Source organism: Drosophila ficusphila, unplaced genomic scaffold (assembly GCF_018152265.1).
Source record: "Drosophila ficusphila isolate 14025-0441.05 unplaced genomic scaffold, ASM1815226v1 contig_106, whole genome shotgun sequence".
NCBI classification, from domain to species: Eukaryota; Metazoa; Arthropoda; class Insecta; order Diptera; family Drosophilidae; genus Drosophila; species Drosophila ficusphila.
Window position 1 is genome coordinate 13,006,655 of NW_025063993.1, and position 13,189 is coordinate 13,019,843.

At 39.2% G+C, this 13,189-nt stretch overlaps 1 protein-coding gene across 21 annotated transcripts in view; it reads right to left on the reverse strand.

The window, feature by feature from the left end:
* LOC108089717 (protein bunched, class 2/F/G isoform) overlaps nt 1–13,189 on the reverse strand; it is a 117,799-nt gene that overhangs the window by 20,459 nt on the left and 84,151 nt on the right. For 16 of the 21 annotated variants that reach the window (XR_001771295.1, XR_001771294.2, XM_017188083.2 and 13 more), the window contains exons 3-5: nt 7,263–7,781; nt 3,001–3,201; nt 17–760 (exon numbers count right to left, since the gene is read on the reverse strand). Coding sequence is in view for 19 of the 21 variants with exons in the window: in XM_017188083.2 (XP_017043572.1) it covers nt 17–760; nt 3,001–3,201; nt 7,263–7,781 (1,464 nt within the window). In the remaining 2 variants the exon portion in view is untranslated. The remainder of the gene's footprint in view (nt 1–16; nt 761–3,000; nt 3,202–7,262; nt 7,782–13,189) is intronic. The other 5 variants (XM_043208260.1, XM_017188076.2, XM_017188075.2 and 2 more) reach the window with 2 other exon arrangements.

The following is a 13,189-nucleotide window of genomic DNA, read 5'->3' on the forward strand; positions in this document are numbered from 1 at the left end:
TATCCACCGTACTCACCCCGAACATGGCCCTCAGATCGGGATCCCGGAAGCGGAACGGTATGTTGGAGACGTGCAGCCGCTTCGGCTGGCTCTTGGCATCGAGGGAGGCGGCGGCGGCAACGGCGGCGGCCACCGACGGTACCGCCTGGGCTGGGACTAGAGCGCTGCTGAGACTAGTGGCCACGTTCGCGGTGGGCGACATGATGCCGCTGGCCGCCGCGGCGGCTGCGTTCAGGTGGGCGATCACCTGCGATGTGCTGGCCGGTACAGAGGCACAACCGGCCGCTCCGCCATTGGCAATGCTATCCAATCCGGTGGTGGGCAGAAGTCCAACGCCACTGCTGCTGGTCGACGCCAATGTGCCGGATGCTATCGAACTGCCCGTCACTGAAGTTCCCGCCGATTGCATCGATGTGGGACTGCTGCACAGAAGTGGTTGTTGCTGCTGCTGCTGTTGCTGCTGTTGTTGCTGTTGCTGCTGCTGCTGCTGGTGGGTGGTGGGCGGCGTCTGCAGGAGCGGTTCGCCGCTGGCCACCGGCGATGTATCCCCGGACATTGTGCCTTCGGTGGCGCTGCCGTTGAGGGTCAGTCCGCATCCGCCGGCCTGCGAGGCTGTTGCGCTGGACGGGGAGCTGCTGAGCGGTGAACTGGGCGTGCCACCGCCTCCACCGCCACCGCCGCCGGTATTTACGCCCCCAGAATTGGGCATGGCGGTGCTCTGTTGTGTGTCTGCTGCCTCATTGGCGATCAATACTGTGGACTGCAAAAAAAAGAAGGAAAATATAATAAAGTTTGTGTAAATTTTCTAAAATTTATCTTTAGTTTAAGAAATAAAATTACAGTTTAAATATTACCCTCATTATAGTTTATTAATAAAAAAATAAAAATAAATAAAAGATTTCTATACAATAAAATAAAAACTTTAAAAACGAATAATAACTCCTATACAGATAACTTGTATTACCCATAAATATTTTCTAGCGAAAAAATTAAAAATTGTATGACATTATAAATGTTTGGTATTATTTAAAGAAAAGCGTTTAAATAGCAATTTAAAATTAAGAAAAACTAACAAATAATAATTTCCACAATTCTTCATAGTACACTCTCTAATCAAGTAACTCTTTGGTTACGTTTATTTAAAAAAAAAACATTTTCAAAACCCGTAAATGGAAATTAAATTTCGCAATCCGTTCTAGTGGGAAAGCGATTTTTGTAAAACTTTCAAAAGCACTCGAACTGTTTGCCGATGTTGTTTGCAGTTGGTATTTCTTTTTTCAGTTAAAATTTTCAGTGCTGCCTGGCAAATCGAATGCGAACAAGTGCCGCAATAAATAAACAATTGAAATGAAAATACAATTTTCAAGTGGTTTACATCCCCGGAGAAATGAAAATCCTGCGAGAGGGCGCAAAAGTGGGCCACACGCACATATGGGTGTGTGCATGTGTGTGTGTGCGCTGGGTTGACCCAATAAAAAAGTTGCACACATACCCAGACAGACAGGAGAAACAGGAGCAGAAAGTCCCATATATGTACGTACAGTACAATCCCACATATTTTGTGGCACAAACTTGTGTTGACTTATGCAATAAAACTGTCGCGCAAACTGTTGCAATATACCCAATACACCACATTGCAGCAGCACCAATCCCCCAAACGAGCCCGCGGAAATGTTTGCATTTTGTATTTCTGCATTATTAAAACTGAAAATGCACTGCCGTCGCCGAGTATTGTTGATTCAACGCCCCCACACTTCCGATTCCGATTTTCTCCCTGCACCGGAATAATATGAAAAATTCTCAATTTACGCAGGCGACCAAATTCGATGACAACGCAATAAAAACCAGACTGAACATCAGGCATCTACATAAAAAAACAAAAAAAAAGAGAAGAGAACAGAACAGAGATTGTGTTTGCCCCATAATGTAGGCAATAGAAATAACGCTTAACTTAATTTGCTGCGCATTGTTGACACATAAATCTAAACAAATTTTTCGTCCGCCCTGACAATACACATTTTTTCCACGCTTTGCATTTTTTTTTGTCGGTTTTCGGTTCGGCTTGCATGTTTACCGAACATTTCGGGACCAAAGTGAAATGGCGTGAAAAACTTTGGCCCCATAAATGGCCAACTGGCGGAGGTGGAGGGTTTATTGTTTCGGGTATCGGGTTACACGTAAATGACATTTAACGCTTTTTAGTTTATCGAAATGCTTTTGTGCGGCACGCGACATGGCTGAAAAAAGGTCGCCGGCATTGCTTTGATTCGGCATTAAAAGAATTTTTGCATAAATTTAAAAACTTTTTGCCAGCCAAAAGGCAAGAAATTTGTTCTAAATTGTTTTGATTTGAATATTTGACTGGGGTATTTTTCTTGAACTTTGAATAACTATTATACCGCTTTGGTTGAGAAGTTTAGATCGATTTAGATTGCAATTCGTGGCTTTAACGGTTAAGTCTTAATTTAACTTGGCATGGAAATATATCAAACTTTGATATAAGTCTTCGATGCTTGTCTTAAAATTAAATAAGAAGGAAAAAATTATAAGTCGATAATCCCTTGGGAAAAACGAATGAAATGTATAAGTATAATTTCGGAGTTTCTGTAATACCACAGCTGGTTTTAATTCCCTTCACTCAATTAATTATTTTAAAAACTTGTACAGCATCTGTTCTTGAAAGTTATAAAAAAAAAGTTTCCCGATGATGACAATGCACGCCAAAATTCAGTTACAAAAGAGTTCATGTTGAGGCAAAAAGCAGCTTTACCCTGGCCAGTCGGTTGGTCGCCTAATGAAGATGAGCATGGTAAGCAAATAGGAAAGCAAAATGGTAAAGGAAAACATGGTAGAACCAAGAAACTGGCACGTAAATTTCAATTGTCCGCCCGACTCTTCTCTATACATAAATATTTGCATATATTTGTGTTATTTTTTTTCTTTTTTTCATCCTCCTCCTCTGTTTATTTTATTATAATTTTTTGTTGGTGGCTGACTCACTATGCTGAGCACATTTTGTGGGGGCAGCGATGATTGCAGATGCTGCTGGTGTTCTGTTGGCTGCTGCACTTGGTCCATGGCATGTCCATTTGTCAGTGGATGCGGAATGGGACCTGGGACTCTTGGTTCTGCGAGGCTGCTTCCTCCATTGTACTCGTACTCGTACTCGTACTGTGTCTGTGTTTGTGTTGACAGATTTGTCTGTGATAAATTTTCAGATAACAACAAGGATTTGCGTTTTAGTTGCAGTTGCAGTTGCAGTTTGCAGCCTGTGTTTATCTCTCTTTTTTGGCTCGTGCGTGTGTTTGTGTGGAGGACTTGGATTAAGAGATAGAGTTTGAATGTGGGCTAAAAAACCAGACAGGCAGACAGGCGCAGGCGACCAACACCAACAATTTGCTTAAATGGGTAGCTTAATTTTTTACTCTCAACCGCTTTACAGCTGCTTAATTGCTTGGAACATGCCTTGAATATATAATTGTTACAGTTACCATGTAGAGATTTATAAGTATAAGAATATGAATCAAGACAAAATGCAGAGTGGTTAACAAACTAAACAAAGTCAAATATAAATATGCTGAACACTGAGTAGAACATATCCTAGGTAGATATGGAGCTAGCCAACTTATATTTCCAGTAAATAATATCTAATTAAACACACCAACTCCATAATTTACAATTTTGTTTTAATGAATACCGATACCATTTATACAAAATTAAAATTCACTTAATCTATACGTTCAGTAAATTTTAAACAAAGAAATTGAGTTCAATGAGTGGAAAGTTAAATGATTCGATTTAATTGGATTTATATCCTTTTCCTTAGCTTCCTGTTTCTCTTTAATTTATGATTTTCATTTAATTTATACTTTCATTTCTGACAGCTACGTCAATCGCTGTCTTTTTCTGTCAATTTATTGAATTTAATTTTCAGAGTTATTAAAAGTGTGGACGAGTGCAAATAAATAAATTTCTGTCGACTGAAGTTTTTGCACACTCAAGTGACTTAAGCCTTGGATTAATGTTAGGAATTGTTCACCCCATTTGCTTTAAATAACCACAGGATTCCGTCGGTTATAAATAAGCGTATTAAATTTTCTGTCCTTGTTTAAGTAGGGGAAGGTGGGGAATCGTGGGCCACGTTTATATTTTGTTAAATATCTTAACAAATAAATTTTTTTTTCCAAAATTGTAATATGGTATGTTATTCTACATTAAGGGGTTATATACCTTTTTGAGCGAAAAAAATTAGGGAACTTTGGATTTTTTTTCAGGTGTGTAGCAATTATTTTATGATACTGAGGTTATTATTTATTGATAGTACATGTTTTTATAGACACAACAAACGTTTGTTCTTAAAAAAATACAAATAACTTTCGAAGTTATGGCAATTCTCTCATAACCCTTTTTTTGTTATAGCGGCTTGCGGTGACCACGATGGAAGTCCAGCGGGTCAACTAAAATCAATAAACCAAAAAATATTTATTAGTTTAGTATTATTTCTAGTTCGTCATTGAATTACTTCAAGAATATTTGGTTTTTTCTGCATACAGTAACAATTTTTTCAAAAAATTAAATTTTCGAGCTCTAAAAATTTTATTAAAAATTTCTTATCTGCAAAATCGAAATTGCCGCATAAAAACTGATTCAATGACGAACTCGGCACAATCATTACGAATATTTAAAAAAAATTGAAGAAGATCGATCAAATAGTTCTTGTGCAATCGCGGTCACAGCAAAGGCACTTTTGGAAAAAAACGACTTTGAGATAATCGCATTCAAAGTTTTACGTTGCGTTACAAAGAGTGACGAACCGCGCCTCAAAACGCTGTTTTCCTATCGAACTATTATTCGGATCTCTTAAAAAATTTGGGAAAATGTTCTCTAGGGGATATACTTTAGGATTCAGCTAAAAAAAAATTTTCGTTTTTTTTAAAAAAAAAAAAGGTATATAACCCCTTAAATTAGGTAACTTTTGACTATTACACTTCCTTACAATTCTTTTGTTTTTTCCGACTTTTCGTGGTTTTTAAAAAAATGGTGTTTTGGCGATTTTCAAAAATGGTGGGGAATCGTGGGCCACCCCCGTATTTTAATGAAAATCAAACAATTATGATGCAAAACTTTATTCAATTAGTAGAAATGACAAGTACAGTTATTTTAATCGAGAAAATGGAGAAGGATTATGCACAATCAATCTGATACGCAATTATCATATTTTCCATAATATCGTGGCATTATTGCCGAAAACTAACAAAGAAATAGGAAAATTTAATACATAATATTTATTTATTGTTTTATTTATTGATTTACAGCCTCCATTTTGCACAAAACATCATAAACACAACATACCAATGTGATTGATAACAAAAAATTTAAAAACACGGGTGGCCCACGATTCCCCACCAAAAGTGGCTCACGATTCCCCACAAGCTACTTTTTGCAAAATAACGGCGTGTAATTGACTTGTTGAAGTGTCATGCAAAATTACTTTTGTATGTTGAAAAGGAAAGGTCTAACGATAATGTGAAACATATTTAGCTGTGTTTTGTCGTAGCAATTCGTCCAAAAATGATGGAAATAAAAACACAAAAAAGGTGTTGCCGATACTTTTTTTGGGCAAGTATTGTGCAAAGCGAATAAAACGCGTGCGTTTGTCAACAACCAATCTAAAAATGATTTCAGGTTAAAAGAAAACGATGACAGGTGCATTTCACTATTTATCTCAAAATACTGCCGACAGGTGGCGGTGGCTCACGTTTCCCCATGGCCCACGATTCCCCACTTTCCCCTACAATATTAATTGGAATTTTAGGTGTGTTTTACCGCAGGCCAGGCAAGCAACAGAAACAAAAACAATGCAGCTGTTGAAAGTAGGATATTTTATATCGTACAACGTTGCGTATGCGCATTGTTCACTTAAGCGAAAACATTATTGAATTAAATGCGACTACGTAAAACATAAGGACTGTGAAAAACACAACAAAACATATTTATTTCGATTGATCAATATTTGCTTATTTATTACACCTGCAAGGCATTTTCAATAAGCATGTGTTCAGATTTAGGATACATTGAAAAAGTACACCCAATGCTTTTATCTGTTAAATTATTCATATGCACGAAGCAATTTTCATAAGCAAATACCTTTTGGTCAATAGCTAAACAATAATTTGTATTTACCCTACTGGTTAGACCGAAAACTGCCGATTCACCATTTACAAACTGAACTTTTAACACAAAAACAACATTTTTGTTTGATTTGCTTAAAGTTGGTAAAATATGTAATGAGGTTTGTGGGATGCAACGGATTCGGGCGGTCTTTCAGACGGAAAGTCTATGCCACTTTTGGCCAGCATGTGTGCCAAAGTCAATTTTTAATTAGAAGCGCAGAAACAATAAACTACAAAGCAAACTGAAATCCAGCTCCAGGGTCAAAAAAGAAACACGACCGACCAGCTACTAAAAGTATGCTACAAAAACGCCCAGCGCACACAAATGCAGGCAAAAAAGGTGAGTGTATCTGTGTGCGGGTGTGTGTTCGTATTTGTGGATGCCAGAGTGCGTGAGTGTTGCTTGCTGCTGGCACTTTTCTCTGTGTTGCTCGCTGCAATTAAAAATGTAAAGCAAAGCGCTCACACCAACAACAAATACAGACAAAACAAGAGCAGGTGCAACAGTGACAACAAGCACGGCCTCTTGTTTGATGCCCTGGCTTACACTGAGGAAAAAATAAGGAATATATTGATTGACGGATTTTAAATATTAAAGTTTTTCTTGTTTTATATTTCATTATGTTGCATTAAATAAAATTCCATTAAAAAAGAAACCCCATCCGTTCCACCTAAACGCTAAATATAATTATTTAACCAATATCCTATATTAGAAGAATAACTCTTTAACAAAATTTCCATACTTTGTTAAAAATGTATTATTACGTTTAGTCAGAGTAAAAAGAAGATGGTATGAATTTTTGGTAAGTGTAGCGTTAAAGTTCTCATGTTTGTGTGTGAAGGCATCTGTGTATTGAGTGTGCAGAACCAAATCAAAGCAGACCTAAAAACCAAAGCAGACCAAACCAAACCAAAGCGAACCCAAAAGCTAAAAACCAAACAGAGCTACAAATGCATATCAGAACACACACACAAACACAAACAGCGAGCGAGTGGGTGAAAGTGGGGAGGGGTGGATGAGTGGGTGGGTGGATAGGTGACTATTGGAAAAGGTAGGAGGAGGTCAAACAATTATCCAGGCAAACTCACCTTCTGTTGCATGTACAGCGAGGCATTGACAACGTCGGAAACACTGGTGGCCACCACCACCGAATTGGCCGATGATGCACCACCGCCCCCACAGCCAGTTGAATATTCTGCGGTCATTCCACCGGCGGATCCTGGCGTTCCTGCCGCCCCACCTGTGTTGCTGCTGCTGTTGTTGTTGTTGTTGCTGCTGCTGCTGCTGTTGTTGGCAGATCCTGCGGCCTCAACGCCGCCGATCGATTTTATTTGTGCCACTGGATCGACAGCTTGTTGTTTGGCCGCTGCCGCTGCAACCGCCATTGACAAACTGTCGGCAGCTGTGGGCGGTCCGCCGGTCACCTGTTGTTGTTGCTGCTGTTGCTGTTGGGCCGCCTGCTGCTGCTGCTGTTGTTGCTGCGCCTGCTGCTGTTGCTGTTGGGCGGCGGCGGCAGCTGCAACAGCCGCTGCTGCTGCAGTACCCGGTGCGGCGGCATAGCCGGCCGGAGCGCCCGGAAAAGGCGCCACGCCCGCCTGCACCATGTGCTGCATTTTCCAGTAAGAAAAACAGAAAGAGAGAACGGGGAAAGAGAAGCAGAGAGAGAGAGAGAGATGGGTTTATGGATTAGTAATGGTCGTAAAAGTGTAAGTTCCCCTATCTAACACTCGCAGAAAATCGCTTAAACAAACGTTAAACAAAAAACTTTATGAATCATTGAAACTCCCTCATAAAAAGCGTAATTTGATAAATGGATTGGATAATACGACTTTTATCTAAAATAGATTATAAACAGCCTCTTTGCTTTCATAACATGTTGACACACCCACTTTTATATATACAGTAATATCAAATTCGCCAATAGTATACAAAATTTCCAAAGAAATATTTTATTTTCAATTATTTTGGCTCTCGTACGTTGTGATAAAAAATATATACGATTCACTTGTGGTATAATTTTTTTTTTTATTAAATTGGCAATACAAGCTTTGGGAAATTCGAAACTTTGAAAGCAACTCCACAGAATTCTGGCATATATTCTATTGAGAAACGCTTAAAAAAAAAAAGTTTGCTCCATTTCAGACTGCATATTTTTAAACAATATTTTCGAGTGCACATATAAACTGAACATTATGAATATTAGTTTTTGCCCGGAGACACTTTTCATATCAGGTTGGCTTCCCTACTTCCACCCACTGAGTATTTTTCTATTTGTGAGTGTGGATACCTGCGCCGTAGAAGTGGAAAATTAAATCCAGGTAGTTTATTTTGCAGGTGGTAACCCCTTTGGGAGCTGGTCCACAGCTTTCCCCATTAAGCTCTTGGTTAGACAAAGGACAACGACAGACTGGCAGGCAGGATGTGGGCCGGGATTCCGTTGGGTTTTTTGGGGCGGGATAACAAAATGCGCTTTAAATTGTCAGTTTTATTTGTATAAATTTTTCCCATTATTTGGCTTGTCTCGCCCGGATTTCCAACCCAACCTCTGTCAGCAGCTATGAAATATGCAAAATTTGCAGCTTATTGTTGCTTGTTGGCTAAATTCATACACACATATAGCAGCAACAAAAACAACAAAAGTAGCATCGGAATAGCAAAAGGAAAACCTTTCTGGATATTTTTTCGGGTGCTAAAGTGGCAAGGACGGGTTTATCGTGTGAGTGGCATTTTAATATGTTTTAGCTTGGGAAAATCGTTGCCTCGGCTCCCAGCTGCTTACATGAAATGGTTATTAATTTTGAAATTTAATGCAAATGACACAGAAATGCAGGTAAGTGGATGTCTAGAATGCTAAATGCAGCAGAATATTTGCGTTTTTCAATTAAGAAAACGTTTCGTGTTGTACATGTCATTTGGTTGCGAAAACCGACTGCAATTTTAAGCTTATTTCGTTTAATTAGTGCTGTTTAAAAATACCCAAAAACGATTTTAAATACCTAGACGTTAAACTATTTCATCCGATGGACACAGTTCATCTATCTTGGCAAGCAGGCCATAAACCAGCTATTTCAACACGCCTCAAAAATATATATCAATGCGCCAATGGGTATCTTTTTTGTTTTGTTTTGTTTGGTTCTGTTTATTTTATTTATATTTATTTTGGCACAGGCCATCAAGTTGCAGTCGTCATATTTGTGTGTGCTCTGTTTTGGCTTCCCAGCGATTTATGCTTTGAAAAATTAGCTTGTTAATTAAATGCAAGCCACATATGACAAGTCGGCGAGGTGCAAGTATCTATGCCCTGTGCAATTCCCCCATTCTGTGACATAATCTGCAGTGCAAATTGGTACTCATATTGCTCATACGCCACGTTGGCTAACCCATGATATATGTGCTCTCATACAGGCGCACTACACCGATTTATAAACGTACAACTAAACAGCGAAATGAGAAAAAGAAGAAAAAATTGTCATGTTAAATTTACATAAAATGTGTATGAAAATTCATTCCGTTGTGCCAATGAAAATGTTTTCCCTTCACTTTTCCGCGCCGGCAGCTTCTGCTTTTCCGACAGCCCGCTGACGTAGGGAATGTGCTGACTTGCACTTGAGATCCGCCACCGTCTTCTTTTAATGAGTCTGCGTATGTGTCTGGTTCGTCTGCCTGAAGTTTTCCTTTCAAAAACTTCTCCCTTTAACAGCGCTCCCCAATAAGTTTCATAATTTTCTGTCAACCATTTTGAAGGCGGGGTCAGAGCACTTGACGCAAATACTTCGCTGCATTCGCAAATATTTTTTATTTAATTGCTCTTGAACAGAGGACCGGGGGCCAGGACAAAAGTATACTCTTTTATATATACTTTTTTTTTTTTGGGGGGGCCATATTTACATGGCAAATATTTCGCTCGGCACTGCGGCCCTGGCAATTTGCATTTGTAGTTACTCTGCAGGAATAATAACAAAAAAAAAAAAACACAACCAAAAAAAGAAAAAAACGCGGGCAACAAAAATTGTCGGCAGCTGGCACTGTTTTATTGACTGGGGCCAGCGCCAACTGCCATCGCTTTTTGTTTACATTTCGCCACTGTTGTTTTTGGAGAATTTTCAACAAAACACTTTACTTTCCCGTTTTGCAACAATTTCGCTCGCTGCGCTTTCAAGTAGCCGCTTTCAAGCGTTGTGTATACCAGAGATTTTTTGGCGATTCGATGCATAAAAAAATATTAGAGCAATTTTCCATTCTCATTAAATATATTGCGTTTTGGCAGCACACGCTGCGTATGCGTTACGCTTAAGTGTGTCACACATTCCACGGCTGGTGATTGATGGGCGCCGCAAAAAAAATATATTTATATACCTACAAAAACATAAATAATGAATGAAAAATGCGCTCAGATATTTGCGGGGGAAACATGAAAACAATCGTGCTGGAAAATGCATTTCAAAAAGAAGAAACTCTGGAAAAGTGATTGAAATATAATTACGCCATAAAGCTGAAAAAATTCAAGCTCCATATATATACATATATCAATTTTCCCTTATATTTAGTTTGGCTTTTTCAAACACTCTTACATTGCTTTCATTTGCAACGAACCCCACTTTGATCTTTACTTTTCCACAGTTTTACTTTCCAAGTAAAACATAATTTTTCTTTGCTTATTTTCGTTGAATGATGTTATCTTAAATTGAACCAAAATATTTTGAAAGAAACCAAACAAAGTCGAAAGGCTGCCACACTTGTCAGAAGTCAAACTAAATTATATATAAATAATGTGTGCGGTTTGAGTCGCATTACATCAACGGAATATTAATAAACCGTGACGTGAATGGCGAGTGAAATTTTTCGTGTGCTTTGACTGCGAACTTTCCTCCAAAGCAAAGTCGTCTTTTTTAGACGTGTGCGTCCGTTTCAATTAGCATTACCATCACCCATAATGTATTCCTGTGCCAACTCCCAAGTTTGAACCTGACACAGTCAGAAGGCATTTGACCAATTGCTCAATCGCTGACGCAATTCAGCGATCGAAGCGCCAATTTTGGCCTACGATGCAATGGCAAATTTGGGGCGACGCTCGTTAAAACGCCGGGCCAACTCGGTTGCTCATGCCGCGAATGCCAATTAAACACAAACAGAAAAAAAAAAAAAAACAAAGCGGTTAACAAAACAGCAAAGTCAATTGAAATTGAAAATTTGCCTAACACGCGCCAACCGATTGTTTGAATTAAAGTTTGGTGTCTTTGGGCTTTTATTCAACTTCTACCGATTTTTGGTGATTGCTCAATGGGCGGATAAATTGCAAGTGGGTCGATGCAGGTCACGTCTGTGTCACCCAGATAATGTTTGGAAAGTATTATATCGATGTCACGGCAATCTGTCAGTGCTTATTTTGGAGAGATCTGAGATCCGGTCAAGTTATTTGGCCTGGCCGAAGGTCACTTCTCCATAATTGCCACGGAAAGCAAATGCAGAACGTGCCAAATCAATTTACATGGCAATTGCAATTGCAATCGACATAGCCAGCCAAGGATATTAAGCTAGAGGAGAGCCAGTGCTATTGCAAATTAGGACACTACACAGGAGAGAGCTTTTGCTGCCTCTGTCAGGTTTCAGTTTTTGCCAACAGGAAATTGCAGCGAAAGCGTGTTGAAGTGTAAGAGGAAATTCAGGTGTGAGCGGGGTATGGTGTGTGTGTGTGTGTGTTGTGACATGTAATATGACTGCAGAAATTGCTATGGCTCTGAAATTACAGCGTGCGGGTGTCAGAAACCAGCTACAAGACACAAACACACATGTGCAGCATTCTCAAATCAACAGAACGGAAATTTATTTCAAAATACACAAAATGCCATGTTCGCCACTCTGCATCCTTTTAATAAGACAAACACTACATCATCGCAGTGCAAAAACACAGTAGAGAGTGGGTTGTCGGGTGGAAAATTAATGAAAAGCGCGTCACACGTTTCGTATACGTAATGAGCAACGAAATACAATAAGCCCGGTTTGCTTGTCTAGAATTAAAGCTCGGTTAACAGCTCAGGGACACGTTGCTTTTTAAGGATAAAACTACAATTTTCTATTATAACCAAAGTGGTTTTCACGATTTGTAATTTGTTTGCATACCTCAGATACAATTTCATTTTCCATTTAAAAATTGTTATCTTCATAAAAATTCATAAAAGAAAATGATGTTTGCCGATTTCGGATTTCTATCAAAGTGCAGAGATTTTTCCCAGATAAGTTCAGCATTGACCTTTATTTTAGAGACAGTAATCATAAATTAGTGAAATCAAATAACCATCGAATTACTTTTTCAAAAGGTTGAAATTCTGTATAGAAATTTTGATTGATTGTTTGTTTACCTGTCGGCTAGGCCTAAAATAAAACAATTTTGTGTATTGGAGCAGTGGTGCGCCAAAGAGATGTTTATTTTCCTGAAAAAGTAAAACTACTAGAAATTTTAACACTGCGCTTCGGGGAGTAATCTTTAAGCTTTGACCCAAAATATGAAATGCCACTGGTTATTTAGGGAAGCCACCCATAAAAATTCACCTCTCCCTCTTATTGCCCTAACCAAAACTTTACCAAATTGCTTGACCATTTTTGCCCATTAACCTTAAAGTTACGAAACGCACGGTAAGCCAACTTTATGAATGAAATTACGGCCTCCGCTGGCCAGAGAGGCGGGCAATAACTGACCAGGTTAGCAGTGGAAAACTGCCACTGCAAAACGGTAAACCCAAAACGTCAAATGCAGGTGCCTACAGCAGCAATATCCACAACAACGGCAAAACGCTTGGCAACGGGAAACGGCAAAAGCCCAACCAGGAAAAATAAAAACGAAAAGAATAGATGGCCCTAGGCAAGCTTGGCTAAGCCATAAAACCGGTTGGTTTAAAAATCGGGATATAGAAGGGGGAAAAACAAGAGGATGGCCAGTCGGCCTGCGCATCTGCAAAAACCAAAAGCGAAACTGGAATTGCAGCCCGGCATTTAAATGCGGTTTCTGTTACCTCGT